This window comes from Falco cherrug, chromosome 5 (assembly GCF_023634085.1).
Source record: "Falco cherrug isolate bFalChe1 chromosome 5, bFalChe1.pri, whole genome shotgun sequence".
Taxonomy (NCBI): domain Eukaryota; kingdom Metazoa; phylum Chordata; class Aves; order Falconiformes; family Falconidae; genus Falco; species Falco cherrug.
Genome location: NC_073701.1, coordinates 70,545,787 through 70,563,197, shown reverse-complemented (window position 1 = coordinate 70,563,197; position 17,411 = coordinate 70,545,787). Strand labels below are relative to the sequence as shown.

General features: G+C 46.3%; 1 protein-coding gene across 1 annotated transcript in view; it reads right to left on the bottom strand.

Annotated features, from left to right (window-relative positions):
• LOC102056661 (collagen alpha-1(VII) chain-like) overlaps nt 1-17,411 on the bottom strand; it is a 116,245-nt gene that overhangs the window by 14,313 nt on the left and 84,521 nt on the right. Inside the window, exons 71-81 of the mRNA XM_055711971.1 lie at nt 16,319-16,354; nt 15,137-15,172; nt 12,892-12,948; nt 12,644-12,715; nt 11,198-11,269; nt 10,711-10,746; nt 3,464-3,544; nt 2,243-2,296; nt 1,830-1,883; nt 923-985; nt 432-494 (exon numbers count right to left, since the gene is read on the bottom strand). Coding sequence (XP_055567946.1) covers nt 432-494; nt 923-985; nt 1,830-1,883; nt 2,243-2,296; nt 3,464-3,544; nt 10,711-10,746; nt 11,198-11,269; nt 12,644-12,715; nt 12,892-12,948; nt 15,137-15,172; nt 16,319-16,354 — 624 coding nt within the window. The remainder of the gene's footprint in view (nt 1-431; nt 495-922; nt 986-1,829; nt 1,884-2,242; nt 2,297-3,463; nt 3,545-10,710; nt 10,747-11,197; nt 11,270-12,643; nt 12,716-12,891; nt 12,949-15,136; nt 15,173-16,318; nt 16,355-17,411) is intronic.

The window sequence follows — 17,411 nt, the reverse complement described above, 5'->3', positions numbered from 1 at the left end:
GCTGAGAGCAGAGCCTGGGAGCAGGTCAATTTGGAGACCTCTCCCACTCCCATGCCCAACGTGCCCAGAAGCAACAGTGTTATTCACTTTTTCTGCCCCACAGCATCTCAGGCACCCTTTACCCTGGGCATGGTGGTGTTGAATAAACTCTGACAATTAATCCCACTTCAAGGGTTTGGATGGCTTTTCCACATCCTAAGCAGGCACCCGTCTGGGGTTTTGTACATCAAGCAGAGGGTGAATTTAAGGAGACCTCCCTCTTCTGCCCTTTCCAATTGCAGTCCCAGCCTTAATGCTCCAGACAGTTGACATTTGCCCAGTGAAAGGGTACCTATGATGTAGAAAGTGTATAACTTTGTTAACTTGATCTGATGGATGTGAAATTTATTCTTTTAGAAATGGCAGCTCGATGCAGTCTGGTGAGTACTAACCTTTTCTCCTTTCTCCCCAGGAATCCCCAAGGCACCATCGTCCCCCGATGCTCCTTGTTCACCCTGGAAGGAACCAAGATAAAATCATAGCCAATGCAGACTTGGCCAGGCTGCAATTGGCTGAATGAATTGGCTTTTCTTCAGATTACAATATTATTTACTGAGTGTGACCCAGCAAGGTGTCTCAGCCTGCACAGTGATGGTATTCAAGGAGATCGAAAGAATCTCATTAAAAAGCTCTTTTACTCAACACATGCAATAGTGCCTGTGGAGGATCAGAGCTGGGATGGATGAAGTTGAGTCAAGGGGTCCCCACCCCAGTGTCCAAGCATCTTCACCCAGATCTATGCTGGTTTATAGGAACAGATTCAGAATAATCCTGTTTGTACCATTTGAAAGAAATAAGCCTGTTGTAGAGGTGGATTTGCAGCATCTGTAAAGCTTTTTGTAAACCTCTTACTTGTAGGCAGATGCATGATTTAGATACTCACCTTTGGTCCATGTGGTCCATCTGATCCTGAGATCCCTGGTTTTCCAGGGCTGCCAATTTCTCCCTGTGGATGAAAAAGCAGTGAATGGCTGTAAGCACAAACAACCCCTAAAATACTGGGAAAACACACTTGAAGGGGGAACATGATGACACTCCTGGTAACAGAAAGCTTAAGTATGGGCAAAGTCTTACTTCAGATCAGTATAAATTTTAGACTGTTCTGACTCCAAGCCCACCTACGTGAAAGTAAGTGGGAAATTCACTGAACAGTAGTTCATTTACCCAATAGGCCAAGGCTGATGAAGGAAAATATTAATAACAACAACAGTAATAAGAACATATCCCATTGGCTCAGCTGTCAACAGACTCCCTTACTTCTCATCAAGCTTTTCAAAACCCTTCATAAAAAGACCGTTAACAGTCATTATCCCCGTTTATAGAGGAAGGACTAATGGTGTTGACAATTGGAGCAATGTGTCCAGCAGTAATTGTGAATTGAGTTCAGGCAGTTGCTTAGCCACAGACCAGGAGGGGATGTGGGCAGGGTGTGCTTTTTTTTTTTTTACTCCAGTTTATCAAAAAATTCCCTGCAATATGTTGTTTTTTTTCCTGTGGGTGGGACAGGGAACAACCTTGTAGAAGATGGGTGACCATGACAGGGCTGCTAGCAAAGTGGGATGAAAAAAAAAAAAAAAAGGGAGGTCCTTAAAACCTCTCCATCCATGGCTCCCTGCTCTGCATGGCTATGTCCCCCTGTGCTGCAGCCTGCAGCCCCAGACTACCAAGAAGTACTTCTCCTGCCAGAGTTACGGTGGCTTCTTCATGTGTGATGCTATCCTGGGAATGAGTGGGAAACACTGCTGGAAATGAGGTGGCTAGAGCAGGATGGAAAGCTGGGCATAGCTCACCTTGATGCCTTTGGCTCCAGGAGCACCGATGCGTCCTGGAAGCCCTCGTAAGCCCTGAGGAGAAAGCAGATCACAGGTAGTGATGTTAAATCAAAGCGAGGGCAGGAGGGAAGAACTCTGCATGTGCACAGGGTTAACCCCAATGCAGTGCTGCAAGCTCTTCCCTTGCTTGCAGCATCCTTCGCTATTGGCCTCCCTGCAGCCGGGAGCCTGGGCTCTCTTCTCTGCTTGTTGCAACCTCTGTTTCACAGAATCATGGAATGGTTGAGGTTGGAAGGGAGCTCTGGAGGACTTCTTGTCCAACTCCTCTGCTCAAGTACAGCCATCTAAAGCTGGTTGACCAGGACCATGTTCAGACAGCTTTTGAGTATCTCCAAGAATGGAGACTTCACAGGATCTTGCCCATCTCCTACCTTTGTTCCTTTCTGCCCAATGTCACCAGTGGTCCCAGGATCACCTTTTCCTCCCTACATGAAAAAAGAAAAACATATCAAGTACAGACTGAAAGGTAAAAAATACAGCCCTGGTGATAGCATCACCTTGCATTTATATTGTGGTTTTAATCATCAGAGGCTCCTTGAAAACTTGAAGATCACGGTCACCTTGATGCTAGAAATGCAGCCAGCTCTGGGGTGGGACAGGGAACAACCTTGCAGAAGATGGGTGACCGTGACACGGCTGCTAGCGAAGTGGGATGAAGTGCTGTGATGAGTTACCACAGGGTCTGTAGCATATGCTGGGCAACGTTTGGAAAATGACCCTTGTGGACCTCTGTTGGAGTAGATGTTATTGAGGTTTGGGAGCTAATGGAGTGGCAACAGTCACAAGGACCTGCACTGTGGCAATGTTGGATGGTCTCCCTCAGCTTTTTTGTTGGTCACTGCCCCTGGAAAATGAGTTTGTTGTTCAAAGTCTGGATCCTTCAGGCACTAGCTGAACGATCTAGAGGATGTTCATGAAGTTCAGCGAGGTCTTTCTTCCCTCCTCCCTCCCACAATCTTCTACTGTTTGGTTTTTTTCCTCTCGTGGGAGAACAAAAAAGAAAAACCACAGATTTCAGCTTGTTTCTGGAAAGTAAAGGGAAGACATGTTCCCACCGAGCATCAGTTTGAAGATGCATTTTCAGCAATAAGGGGCTGACATCCCATCCATGTGCAGAAGCTTATCTTGGGGCAAGGGAGGCATCCTGTAGTGACAGAGAACCAGCCTGTCCCAGGAAAGGGAGGTCCATAAGGGCTTTAGCAAATGATTGCTTTGTTCCCTGCTATCTCCATCAGACAGGTCAGCATTGAGAGAACTGGACTTGGTATGTGAAGGAACCTGAAATTTGGGCCTTGGTAAATAACAAAGGAAAACTCATGCTGAAAAACATGGGAAAACTTAGGATTCTGTTCTTAGTGACACGGACAGATTCTCTGCTGGCATCCAGAGAATCGCTTGTCCTAAAGATCAGGCCAGAATGTGCATTAGAGACTTCTCCAGGAGGTTTAGGGAGTGATTTCATCTTACCCTGAGCAAGAACCTAACTCCAGTAATGAGGCATGCAGGGTGTGTGAGGAGAAATGATCTTGGGGTCAAAAAAGGCACAGAGCCTCCTACTTGCCAGTCAAACCACATCCTTCCCTGTTACTCACTGGCTTCCCCTTCTGCCCCTGAAGACCTCTGTCACCTTTGGCTCCCTTGTTTCCGTTCTTCCCATTGAGACCTGCTGCACCCTGCCAAAGAAAAGAGAAAAATTAATTTCTGTGTCAGCTCTTGCAGGGAAGGTGGCTGAGGACAGTCATTAGGATCAAAACTCAATAGCAAGAGCCCAGGTTGCATGTTCCTGCAGTCTGAGGCTAGAAGCTACCCTAGGGCTAGCAATATGACCTGAAGCTGGGATTTAGCGCCCATTCCTCATGGGTTTGTAAGCCACTTACAAATGCAACCTGTGAGTTGATTTATTTATAATTACAGCTTGGGAAATAGAGGCACACAGCAGCTAAATAGTAGTCTTGGGCCAAGAAAATTTAGGTGGTGATGGCTGTGGTTGCAAACAGGAGCAAGGGCATTAAGCAGGTAGCATACACTGTGAGTGACTTAGAGGGATGCACAATCCTGGGCACTGCATCTGCAGTTTCAGACCCACCAGTCAAGGAAAGCAGTGCTGCATGGTGACATTTGGTTTGATGAATGAGCAGATCCAGGCATGGGATTACGCACAACTGCAGTTCAGAGATCTCCCATTTGGAGAGCTGGGAGCCAAAGAGAGATTTTTATCCAGCCCAGACTTGTGGGTAGTGCTGGATTGAGTTGCTCCTCCAAGAAGATACCTTCTTGCCACACTTCAGAGGTTCTCAGCTTGTGGAGCCAACCTTGCAGCTCAGCTCAGCATGGGACATTGAAGTCACCTCCAGCACTGGGGCCTCTTTACATGGGGTCTCCCACTGTTTCGGTAGCAAACTAAAAGCTACTGGAAACAAATACCTGTGGGTTTTTTTTTGTTTGTTTGTTTAGTGTTTTTTTGTTTTGTTTTGTTTTGTTTGTTTTTTGTTGGTTTTGTTGTTTTTTTCAAGGCTGTCATAGTCTACTCATCCATTCTGGCCAATTTTGATGGCAGTTTTCAGAACCTGGATGTGAGATTAAATAGGATTTATCCCCACTTGAGACACTGATTGCACAGGGCTCAGCTCACTTGGAGGAAAATTAATTGCCTGTTTAAGCAGAACAGGAGATGAACAAGTGGCATGTTATACTTGCAATTAATTTGCAGTGGGTTGTTGAAAGGAAACACATTTACTTAAAAAAAAAATTTAAAAAATCAGCTACCAGATTTGTATGCCAAGCAGACTCATCACCTCTCTAATTACTTCTCCTCTCTGTGATGAACAGACACTTCAAAAACGACCATGGTGACAAGCAAACATCCCAGAGACACATGGGTGGGATGGTGCTGCCCCTGAAGGTGGGTCAGATGGTGAGTACAGAGCCATTACATTTTACATTCCCAGATATAAAAATTCAGCTCCTCCTCTGGGAAACATGTGGCTTCTTCAAACCCCTCCCCAAGCCTCAGCACATTTTACATTTCAGAATAAGTATTTGAAAGCTGACCAGGTGCTCCTCCATGGCTCTGCAGATCATGCCTGGATCAGGTAAAGTTAACATTCTTCAAGCACTGCCTACACTATCAGGCACAAACATCTTGAGCAAGCTCTTTATTTAATAGTAGCTATTTATTGACACTATCAATATAAAGTTCCATCTGAGGAAGTAAATGGACCATAAAACCCCCAGCTAACTAGAGTTTCTCTGTTTGCTAAGACAAATTGCCTGCTTGGAGGGTAATAAACTTTTTGGTTTGATGGTTATATCTCAGAAGCCCAGGATACCTTCAAGAGCCTGGTGTTTTTAAGATAGCTTTGAACTGGGTGCAGATCCATCTGGCCAGGGTTTTATACACCTGTATCCAAGGAGATCGGCTAAAAAGCTTGAACTTGAGCACTGCCTGATCCTGAAGGAACCTGGCACTAGTTAGAGATTTCTCAGTCAGCTTTAGTATTTCTCTTAGTTGTCCTTAGTGGCTCCTGTGTCAAGGAGAGACCTTTCCTTGTTTCCCTGTGCTTCCCCACCTGCCTGTATCCAACTCTATTCTGTTTGCCTGAGATCATGAGATGCTTCTTGCCTGCTCTTGATGTGAAAGGAGTCCAAGTGGCTTTAGGAAGACTTAATATGTGCTGGTAGGCTGAAAGGTATCAGGGTCTAAGCGAGGGGTCCTCAAACTACAGCCCACGGGCTGGATACGGCCCCCCAGGGTCCTGAATCCGGCCCCCCGTATTTACAGACACACACCCCTGAAACCAAGCAGCCACAGATGGCTGCCTGCCACCTCATCCGCGCACCAGCCCCCTGGTTAAAAAGTCTGAGGACCCCTGGTCTAAGCCATGCTACTTGGTCCAGTAAACATGAGCAAGTTTTTGATCTGGGTCTTATCTTACCATAGGTGGACTCCTACACATCATGTGCTGAAGAGGCTTTGTCATATGGACTAGAAAGTTTAGAACAAGTCTGGGAGATGAAGGGGAAGCAGGTCACAAAGCTGATGCTTTTCAAGGCCATCTGCACCCAGGAGAAGAAAAAGATGGCATAGGAGGAAAAACCAAAACAAAACAAATAAAAAGAAAGAGGGGAAGAAGAAAACATTTGAGCACTAGGCAAGGGAAAGAAGCTGAATGGAAATTTGTTCTCTTAGATTTACATTCCGTGTTCTGCCAGGCAAATAAAGGCTGGGCAATAAAAGCTAGTACAATGGCAATTTAAAGGCAATTACTGGTGGAGTACTGGAAATGGCTCTTGCTATTTGGTTCTGTTATTAAAGTGTTGCTGGAACAAGCTTCATTTAACTGCAAAGACACCAGGTACTACGAAGGCATGGCAATGCAGGGGCTTAGTCATAAGTCCTGAGTGCTGGCTGTGACGCAAAAACATTTTTGAGAGCTGAGGATCTTTGCTTCCAGGCACAAATTCCGGTGAAGCTTTGGGCTGAAGCCAGGGAGAAGTCTGCCTTGTCTCCAGGCTCATCATTTCCACTCCGATGAACGAGCTGGGGAATTAGCTGGGTTACCCTGGGAAAGTGTGAAACCCAGCAGTAGGAACGTTGCCCCAGTGGTGTGCCCTGAAAGGAACAATCTGCTTGAAGACACACAGCAAAGGGCTAATGCATTTCCAAACCATGGTGTAGGCTGCAACCTCTGCTACAAGGCTTTCAACCTCGTGGGCTTCAGTGTTCAATATTTGATGGGATGATGCATATGAAGTAGCTGGGACTCTCAACCTCAGAGTTTCATCTGTGTTTTTTTCCCTTCCCTGCTGAATCTTTTGTCTAGACTGTCCTGCCCACAATTATTTGCTGCAGTCCTGAGCATCCTCCCTGAAAAATTCTTTCTTGATGTTGGAGCTGCTACTGGTCCTCACAGCTGTGATGAGCATTTGTTCTCAGGCACTGCATCACAGAGATGGGTCAGTCTGATACCCTGCTGCAAAGACTCTAAGGTATTCTGGGTAGTCTTCCACCTGTGGCCAAAAGATCTGGCTGAGTAACTTCTCTTTGACCAGCCTGGACTCATCAGAAGTGTTCAGGACACCTCAAGACACACCCCCAGGGAAAAAAACTTCTTAGGAGATGGCTTTTTCCACTCTGAGTGTCCAGGGGAGCCTGTTGTCAAGCCCAGGGCAGACCCCCACACCTCACCTTTCCTCTCCTCTGGCTTGAAATGGTACACTGCTCAGCAGGCAGGAGAATTGGGATGTCATACGGGTTCACCTAAGTCCCCATGCAGCTGATGAGCGAGGTAGGGCTTTCTCGTCAGTACCTCTTCAGAGCTGTCTACCTACCACTGTTATCAATGTCTACAAACATCTTAAGGGCAAGTGCCAAGAGGATGGGGCCAGGCTCTTTTCAGGGGTGCCCAGCGACATGACAAGGGGCAACAGGCAAAAACTGCAGCACAGGGAGCTCCACCTGAATATGAGGGAGAACTTCTTTACTGTGAGGGTGACAGAGCATGGGACCAGGCTGCCCAGAGAGGCTGTGGAGTCTCCTTCTCTGGGGACATTAAAAACCCACCTGGACAAGACTCTGCAACCTGCTCTGGGAGAACCTGCTTTAGCAGGGAGTTGGACTAGGTGATCTCCAGAGGTTCCTTCCAAACTCTACCATTCTGTGATTCTGTGACCTATATCAAGAGCTCTTATGCTCTTAATGATATCTATAGTAAAGTCAAATTCCTGCTTACAACCATTCTCACACCTACCATACTCCAGGTTATAAGGCCTTGATTATCACTTAGCTTTCAGACCTTGCAGACTACTGTCTGGTTTTGACTGTAGCATTGTGCTGTGTAACGGTGACAAAAGAGTGTCCATTAGCCTTCCTGGGCTGTCCATATTTAGCATCTGATTGTTCCAGTGTTAACCAGAATCTTTTGACTTGCTCTCACTTTTTGCTTTGTCTTCAGGTGTGCAGTTTTGCTTTCATGTCTTGTGAAATCCACCACTCTCAGTGATTAGTGTGGACTGAAAAATCCTAGATTTCTCCCATCCATCCCCCCAGTCACATGCTGGTGGCTCTGCTCCAGCACAAGCTTTGGCAGATGTGCTCTGGCAAGCATTCAAGAATGAAGCATATCAGAAGTGGTTCTGAGTGCAAAATCAGAAGGTCCAGGGAGCTGATGGGTCTCCCACCATCCAGGCAAGCTGAACACCCTAGGAATAGGCACACGGCTGTGTGGATGGTGCTACCACACAGACCCTGGCTTCCTCAGTTAGAGGGCAAGGATCCACCGGCTGCTGGCCAAATATAGAGCTCAGCTCAGAAGAGGAGGTGAAGAAGCTTTTTGAGCTCCAACTTGTACACCTAGTGAGGAGGACTGCAAACCAGGATGGAGAGGGCCAAGAAACATTGGTAATCGTAGATCCTGGAAACCCAAAATGGCAAGAGAGGGGGACAGGGGTATTCATAATAGAGCTTTAGTGAGAATAATGGATTAATCTGCCAGTATGTTAATGCACAAAGCATGGGAAATACAGAAGAGGAGCTGGAAGCCTTGATACATGATCAAGATGATGACTTAATAAGCATAAGACAGAACGCAATATTAATATTAGAAGGGTGAAGCACGGCAGGAATATCAATGTAAAAGAACGCAGTACTTTTAGAGGATAAAGGAGGAGTAATATCAAGAATGCACCCATTGCCTTGAGGTCAGTTGTAAAGTCAACCAGATCCATTGAAATTCTCTGGGAAATGATTACAGGGAGAAGACACAAACGCTGTCAACTTGATTGGGAACTCCTATAGAATTCCAAATCAAAGAAAGTAAATGGATGAGACTTTTTACAAGCTGGTTAAATTATCCAGAGTGAATTCAGCAGGACAGAAAGGGATGAACAAATGTTTGCAACGAGTTGGCAGCAATTTGTGGATATGAAAGATGGAATTAGAGGGATCTGAGAATAAGAACTGCTAGCCATTACCTTTAAGACTTTGCATAGGACAGACTGGGTGTAGGTAGACTGGATCAAGTAGTGTCTGTCTTCAGGAAAAGGGGAGACAAGGACTTGGGGAGTGATACATAAGACAGCCTAGCCTAGCTCTTCAGAATAACTTGGGGGAAATAGTGAAGTATCTGTGAGCACTTAGAAGCTACAGTGAAACCTGTGTTTGTGAAGAACAAGTCACATCAGGGTGTTGCGTCCTAACACAGGTGTCTGAAATAGATGACGAGAATCATGCTCTAAGAGTACCCTAAAGCTGCCAGTAAAACAAGCCTGAGCATGCCTTGCTTGGATATGGAAAATGAACGTGGCAGACATCTAACCTGAGGTCAGATGAATTTCACCCAGGATGTCATATATCGTGGCCCTTCCAGCAAGGCCCCGGCCCCAATGTGACTTCTGCAATTTTAGAAACTTAATGAAGGACCAGACCCAAGCCCTATTATCTCAGCCTAGCTCCAAGCACAGCACAGATAATGCTAACCTGCACCAGCAGAATACCTAAATATTTCAAAGGAAAGATTACTTCGCTTTCTTCCAGTTTTGGTTGACAAGATATCACTTTCTGGTAGTTAACTGTGTAATGTGCTGATCCCGGTAAGTGCTAGTAGAAAATAGCACATCATCCAACCATGACTGGATAGTTGCTGGCCAGGATGAGTCCAGCTGTGCTTACTTTGCACTCAGCAGCCTCAGTAAATGCCTTTGCTTCACTTCTGCTGGTTGTCACCTATGGATTCAGGTGTTCATTACAAGGAAATTTAAAAAATGCACTCGATCCAATGCCTGTGCGTAGGGATCCCAGATGCTGAGATCTTAGAGCATGTTGCAGCCTCATCGCTTTGGCAAAGTGCTCAGAAGGCTGTTTTTAATGAGGCAGGGGTTGAAATACTTAACTGAATGATGGCCTTTTTCTCAGTGAGCAATTACCAGTCTGGATTATGGGCTTGTAAATAGTTACACAGCTGTGACCAGTAATCAGCACGCAGTGCTGAATGGCTGTGGAGACTTCACAGCAACAGATAGGTGCTGAGAATCACTCACACATATACAAAGAGGCATAACTGGGGAACAGTTTAAGATAATACTGATATTTCATATTACAATTGAACATGTTTGTATTCCCATGATCTGAGAAAAAGTCCCAGTCACCTTTTGGTGTTCCCTCCCCTCCTATTCCTTCCTTTCCCTGATGAAAAGAAATCAGCAGGGACTTTTTATCATTTTGGACAACCTTGGAGACCAAGTTTTTCACCTGGGGGTTTCTTCCAGGTGAAAAAGTGAATTTCAAAGGCATGTAAACACTTTTGCATACCAGAATTGCTTTTCTTTTCTTTTCTTTTTTTCCCAATTGCAATTTGTCAGGAAACCAGGTGAACTCAGAGATTACCCAGGTCCTCCAGCATAACTGTTTTCCCTCTGGCCAGGAACACGCTCCCACTGAGCACTGAGAATATCCACTTGTAGCCCAGTCCTTTCTCATGGGATATACAACCTCTAGTCACCGTTCTTAAGCCATTTGAACATGAAACATCATTTGTTCACGTCTGGCAATGCCCCCTAATACACCAAAGGCATTAAAAAAGAATAAATAAATGCATATTTCATGTGTTCCTTAATGCAAAATGCAACATCCTATTAAAACATACTCTGGCTGTAGTCCCCCATGCCCATGGCTGGTTTTCCAGCAAAGCCTCTTTGAATGTGAGCTTTGTGGAGCAGCACTGAGCCAACACCGCCCCATCCCACCCCTTGACCCACACATGACTGTGAGGAGAGGACCAGCAGTGCAAACCCAGCCCCACACCCAAGACTTGCAAATGCAGAGAAACATGCTCCAACTCACGGCAGAGCCTGGCAAGCCTGGTTCTCCTGGCTCCCCCTGCAAGGAAAGTGGTGACAAGTTACAATGGTGAAGAGCTGCATTTCCTCTGGGAATGGGGATTGCTGTAGGAGATACCTACAGCTGTGGAAGAGGAGACAAAGGGACCTTTAGATACCCCAAATGGAGCCTTACATCTCCATTGACTGCAACTGGAGCTTAGAAAGCAGTTCACCCCTCATGCCTCCATATTGATATTTCAGTGGGTCATTATTGGCTATTTTAGCCCAGGAAAGATGCCAGAGCATTCTGTTGCTTTACAAAATGGGAGAACTCTTCAGAGGTCTCCTGGAAAAGCACAGCTACTTCTGCTCTCTGGTAGCCTCATAACATTTCAATCAGCAGTTTTGGAGAGGGAATGCAGAATTACATTCTGTGAGAAAACTGTGACGGGATTTTACACGTCAGTTCTTGCAGGGAATGACTTAGTATAAGTGCTTACTGTACTCACCTTCTGTCCCACTGGTCCTCTTGTTCCAAAAAGCCCCATCACTCCCTTGGAGCCAGCTTCACCTTTGACTCCCTAAAATTTTAAAATCCCTGTCAAATATATTTTGAGTACCTACTGCTCTTGAAGTGTCCCCACCTGAGAGAGGTCAGCAGAAGAACCCATGGAGGGGGCAGAGAGGATGACAAAAAGCACCATTTCTATAGCAGACCTCAGCCCCAGGGAACCCAAAGGTCTGTGTGGCAGGCAGTGCTAGGGAAGAACACCATCAGCTGCAGAATGGCTTGGCAGAAGCCTCAGGGAACTGTCCTGTAAAAGAGTTGGTGCCCAGTGATGGGGACTGAAGAAAAACAAGCAGAAAATGGTCTTAAAGCCTCTGGATGAGCTGCCTCCTTGCAAACACTCACATACAAGACCCTGCTGGACTTACTGTTGGTGGAGATACTACTCTGAGGCTCTGTCCAAAGTCATTCAGATATTTGGCCAAGAGGTGTTCTTGCTTTAGGAGATGCTTATTCATTATTTTTTATTAGAACGCAGTCTGACATATATCATGTATGGGCTTTCATTTGACTTAAAAAACCAGGGACCACCCATGCGAGCATCTCCATGAGTTTCCTTTACAGTCGCTGGGGACCGAATCAGTGCAGTCAGTCGTGGTAAGGACACAAATTGCCTCTTCACAAGGGAGAGGCCCACTTTGGGCCAGGCAATTCTCACCTTGAACTACACTGATATACAGGTTCCCTTGGGAACTAACAGGAGCTGGATGTCTAGGTCAGACAGGGATGCTACTTTTGTAGATACCTATATTTATTCAGCAAAGTCCCCGTCCTGGGTCAGACTTTTGGAGCAAAAAGCATTATGTGAAAATAGTTGTGATTAGTACATGGAGGTTTATCTGTGACACAGTCTGAGAGTGGGAGAGTTATGTGATTCCTCCCAGTGGTGTGGTGATGGGTTGAGACCTGAGACCTCCACAGGGCACTCTCAAAGACCAAAGGCAGAGGAGCAGGCGACTCACTCTGCCACCACCCAGGCAACAGCCCTGTGTGAAGAAGAGGAAGAGAGGAGCCAAACAAGCCTTAACAAGAATGTCACAAGAGCTGCAGGCTGTGAAGTAGCACGGCCAGTTCCTGGAGGGAGAGGGAGATGTGGGACTCTTACAGTGCTGCAGTAATTGAATGGTCACTTTTCCCAGAGCAGTCCTGTACTGCAGACCTGGTCCCAAAACTACAGAATTGACATCTGGTAAACTGGATGTGTTTCATGTTCCCAAGCCCCAGCCCAGCATCCTCCTTTCCCTTTCTGTGGGAGCTGGGTGAGCGTGTCCTTGTACCATGTTTTCCAGCAGGCACAGGGGAAGGGAGGATGCAGAGACATCAGTCCCTGCCTCACACAACCAGTGACTTTTTGCTGTCTCTCTCAGTCCCATCAGGAAGTTCATACCTTTTCTCCTACAGGCCCATCCTCTCCCTTCTCGCCTTTGTCTCCGTCAAAACCTGGCAGGCCCTGTTCACCCTGAAAGGTAAGACAGAAATTAGTGGATTGTGTCTCTTCTAGAAGGACTCAGCTCTCAGCCACTGGCTCTGGACCAAAGTGCTGGTTCTCAGAGCCTGTCCCAAGCACTGCTCAGTGCTGATGTGACCAGCAGTGGGGAAGGGACAGCGTAAAAAGTCAGTAAGAACCAAACTCACAAGATCGCCTTTACTGCCTTTATAGCCCTGAGGTCCAAAAATAGTCCTGGGCTCACCCTAGAGAAAGGATACACAGAGAGATGTAGACACCTGGTGATAAATGAACACATGGGTTCCACTGGATGGAACCGCACCTGCTAGGATGGGCAAAATAGCAATTCACACATCTGCAATAAAGGTAAGCATTTCCCAAACGGTGGTCCATGTGCTGGGGAAGGCACCTATGTTCCACAGCACAGCATTAATTGTTAAGGTTAGTCATCTTTAACTACAAGCTGGATGATGAACATTCACATCATGGTGTCCTGATTTATGGACATGGAGTTGGAGCTGAAGGAGAGGAGTGGCACTTAGGGTATCCCTCAGAGGTAGTTTTTGGAGGGTCAGACCCCCAAACTGTCACCCTGAGAGAGCCAGTAGCTACAGACATGCAGTAACCCCATGGACACATCCATGCCAAGTCTATTTACCAGCTCAGCAGCTGAGGAGGGACATTTCGCTCCTCAGAAGATGAAGAAGCTGTGACAAGGTTATTCCCATACAAGAAATGGCTCTGCTCTGACAAAGCAATGGTTGTGTCTTTAAAGTGGTGATGCTGTCCATAGTTCGGAGGGAACAGGGCTGAAGCCACCTTCTAATGGGCAACTGCAGCCCATTTGTAAAGGACTTCCTTTACACCAGCTCTCTTCAGTGTTGCAAATATCCCTTTTCAGGGTGACTGTGCCTTGCTGCTGGAGTCTTAACAACCGTGCATCAATAAATATTGCCCAAACTTTGATGATCTTTTGCAGTTTATCCAAATGCCACCATAGGACTCTGATCAAATTCTGGCTTAATATACCCTCCTTACTCTGGAGGGTCCCTAACAGAGATGAGATGGGGCCCAATCAATTTTGGGAACAAAAGGGAGGATAAAGATCCTGTAGTTTAATCCAGTACATAGCACATGCCCTGGGATTCACGCAGTTACTCCTGTATCGATCAAGGGAGTATTAGAAAGAAAGTTAAGCCGCAATTGTGTAGAACAAACCCAAGCCAATTATCCCAACCCCCCTTCTGTTTTATCTCACACTCCATCTTATATTTTATTAAGGTATTCTTTGGAAAATGCATTACATATTCCTTCAGCTTGGCAAGTGTTTTGGGGCCTCTTCACGAAGCAGATTAAGAATTGATTCGTCTCTGATGCGAGTCCCCTTTGAAAGTAGCTTCCTCAGAGACAAATCAGCCTTAATCATTTAATACTGCATGACTCAAAAGCAGAATCGTCATGTAGGTTTTCTAAAACTCATTTTCTAACAAGCCATTCCAGCCAGGAAGGAAGTTAACAAAACACTGGGCAGAGGTTCAGCATTTTCTGTGCATTTTCCAGAAGCGCTCAGGGAGTTATTTTCACATTACCTGCTATGAGCCAGCTCAGTCTTCTTAAGATTACAGTATGCTTTGGGGTGAGCTGGTTATACCAAAATCAGTGGAAATTTTCTTCCTCCCTTAATTCACAGGAGGCATTTTTGTGCCCCAGCAAATAGTTGCCAAAATGACTCTTTTTGTTGTTTTGTAGGATCCCGTCAAAACTATCATGCAAGCTCATAACTTGGAGCTGTGTGTTCAGTGCAAGGATGGCATCAACAAAGCAGATTGAAACTGGTGGAGACCCCTGAGAAGGAGAGGGGCATCTACATGTTGTTTTCCACTACCTACATAGGTGTATAATATAATGAGGATGGATCCAGGCTTTTGGAGGCACACGGTGAAAGGACAAGTTGCAACAAGAGAAACTTCTGTTAGACAGAAGTAGAAATGTCACCCTGGGATGGCTGGACACCTGAGCAGGGACACAGAGAAGCAGACATGAGGCCCTGAGCCTCAAATTCTCGAGATTTCATTGGGAATGGGATCTTGATCCAGGCACATGGATGACACTGCACATAACACCATGGATTGAAAGTAGGATTTAAAGTCCTCTTCAATGAAAGGCATTTGCACCCCATCATCTGGGAACCTTGCTCAGTGCTCCATGCTGGGTGGGCTACACTCACCCACATGTAACAATATGAATCCTATAAAAACACTAAGACTCCAGACATCTGAAAACACATGTAAATATTTTTTACCGTTTAAGCCTCTACCTTGTAAGATCACTGACTCATTTAAATAACTGTCCATCTGCTCACTGGCAACTATAAAATCCTGAAAGCCTTTTACCCTATATGCCCCAGAAAGTCACAATCTGGAATGTCCTTACTCTTTCTCCCTTGGGTCCCAGAAGTCCCCGATCACCCTGTGCAAAGGAAAGAAAAAAAGATAGTGAGTGATTCCCTTTTTACACGCTCTTCTTGTGCTTCTCAGCCCACTGATTCACACTCCAAGCCACTAAGATCTATTACAGCTGGAAGTCAGTTCCTCTGGGCACTCTGCAAAATCATTAGCTTACCACAGGAGATTGCATACTACTAGAATTTGTTACATTGACAAATAATAAAGACCCAGAGGACTGAAGGGGTTTGCCTGACTCCATGCTCAGCACATTCACAATGTGGAGCCATTGCTGGATTTTGACCTCCCAATGGCACGCAGCATCTCCGTGCTGCAGTGATGTGCCTACACTACATTTAGGGTGGAATGGCATCCTGTATAATACAGGATTTCCCAAATTTCAACCTCAAATCTGACATGCTTTACTGAGAGTGTATGAAACAGTAGCTACTCCCGGAAGTTTTTTATAATAGGCATGGTACATGAGGTTGAAGGGTAGGACTCATTCCTGATGGCATCTCATAATCTTCTCTAGTGCTCGACTGGTGTGGTGACAGCAGGAGAAGGTGGGGGCTGCAAGGACCAGGTGAGGACAGGAGAGCAGAGGCAGGCTTTACAACTGCACTTGAATTTCTGAATGGCAAAGCTGGTTGTGGATCTCTCCCCTGCTGTCCCATTGCACATCCCTGACATCTGGGGTGCAGTTCTCAGTACTGCACTTCCCAAGGGTTGCAAGTGGGATGTAGCAGGAGACCAAGGGGACTCCTGCTCACGGATGCAAATGAAAAAGCATGTGCTGTATGCTGGGCAGTCATTGTCCTGCTGATGCTGCAGGACATCTGCTCCCTAGCCCTGCACAGCTGGGGATGAGCCAGAGCATATCAGGGGTCCTCTTCTGTCCAAACTCCAAAACTTCCTTCCAAAAAGACCTAGGCATGCATAAAGACAACATGCACCCTCATTTCAGCCCAGCCATTACAAGGGGCTGCTAATGCCACTTCACACTTCCACACACTGATGGAGGTCCCCTCCCAGTCTGCTCCCAGAAGATGCTGGGACTGTCCCTGATGTTTTAACAGGGGCATCAGCAGTGTGGGCTGCTGCAGAGAAAGGCTCCCCACAATGGTGCTTTCCTCCAAGGCACTGTGTAGATAAGATGACTGTTGCTTACTCTTTCACCTTTCACACCCGGGAAGCCTTTTAGACCCTGAAAGAACATAAAATGACACATGAAGGTAAATACTAGCAGAGGGAAGGTGTTAGGAAAGAGCAGCTTCCACTCAAAGGCAGAGCTGCCTCCATGGGCAGGCTGCACCATGGAGAAGCTGCTGGTAGGACCTGCACAGGAGCCTCTACTCTCCTTTCTCTCCCCCTAATAGCAATTTGAGAAGTGAATCACACTCATCAAAGAGAAAATTTAGCCATAAGCTTCTGCCCACCATTGGTTCTTGGGCACAACTCAGGATGTCTTGGCAGATGTATAAATTTAGCCAACCTCCCCCATTTTGCAAGCCATGTGCCATGATTTTCATACCCTTAACATTAATGAGAAGCAACCCCCACCTCTCAGAGAGTGTATGTGAACGGTTGCTCCCAGAGGGCTCCTCCTAGGTGGAGGTGATGGGGATCCCCAGATGTTCCCCAAGGAAGGTCAGAGCCCCTGGAGACACAGCCAGGATGGGAACCACACCTGGAGAGCTGAAAAGCCATGGTGGTCACCCCAGGTGTAACCTATTTGCAAAACTGGGGACCAACGACCTCCCCTGAATATGCAGAGAGGTGGCACCTTCCACCTGTAGAACTGGCAGCTCTTCACAGGGATGAACATGGACAGGATGGGCGAGGAGAAGATAGAGTACAGATATTTCCCAAAGGGTACAAAAACTGGGCTTCGCCATCCCCCTGTGCCTTGCACTGCTGCTTTGACCACTGGGACACATCATCTTGCAAGCCCTCGTGGTGTAAAGGCCAGTCTTACTGAGAATTAGCCTTTCAGAGATGAGATCCCAGGGTGAAACCTGGTACTGCGACCACCCTTGGCCTTGTGAGGAACTTCATGAAGGCCCATCCTGTTTGTAATGACAGATTCATTCCAACATAACAGATAACAGCCTAATAAATAAAAAGGTGTTTGTCAAAATACCGGCTGTGATTTGCATCTCCCCTGACTCAGTCCCCTGTCAGTGAAAAGGGAATTTACAACAGAACAAGACCCTGAAATTCATGTAGACAAGCAGACCTGACAAAGAAGAGCAGAGAGGGAG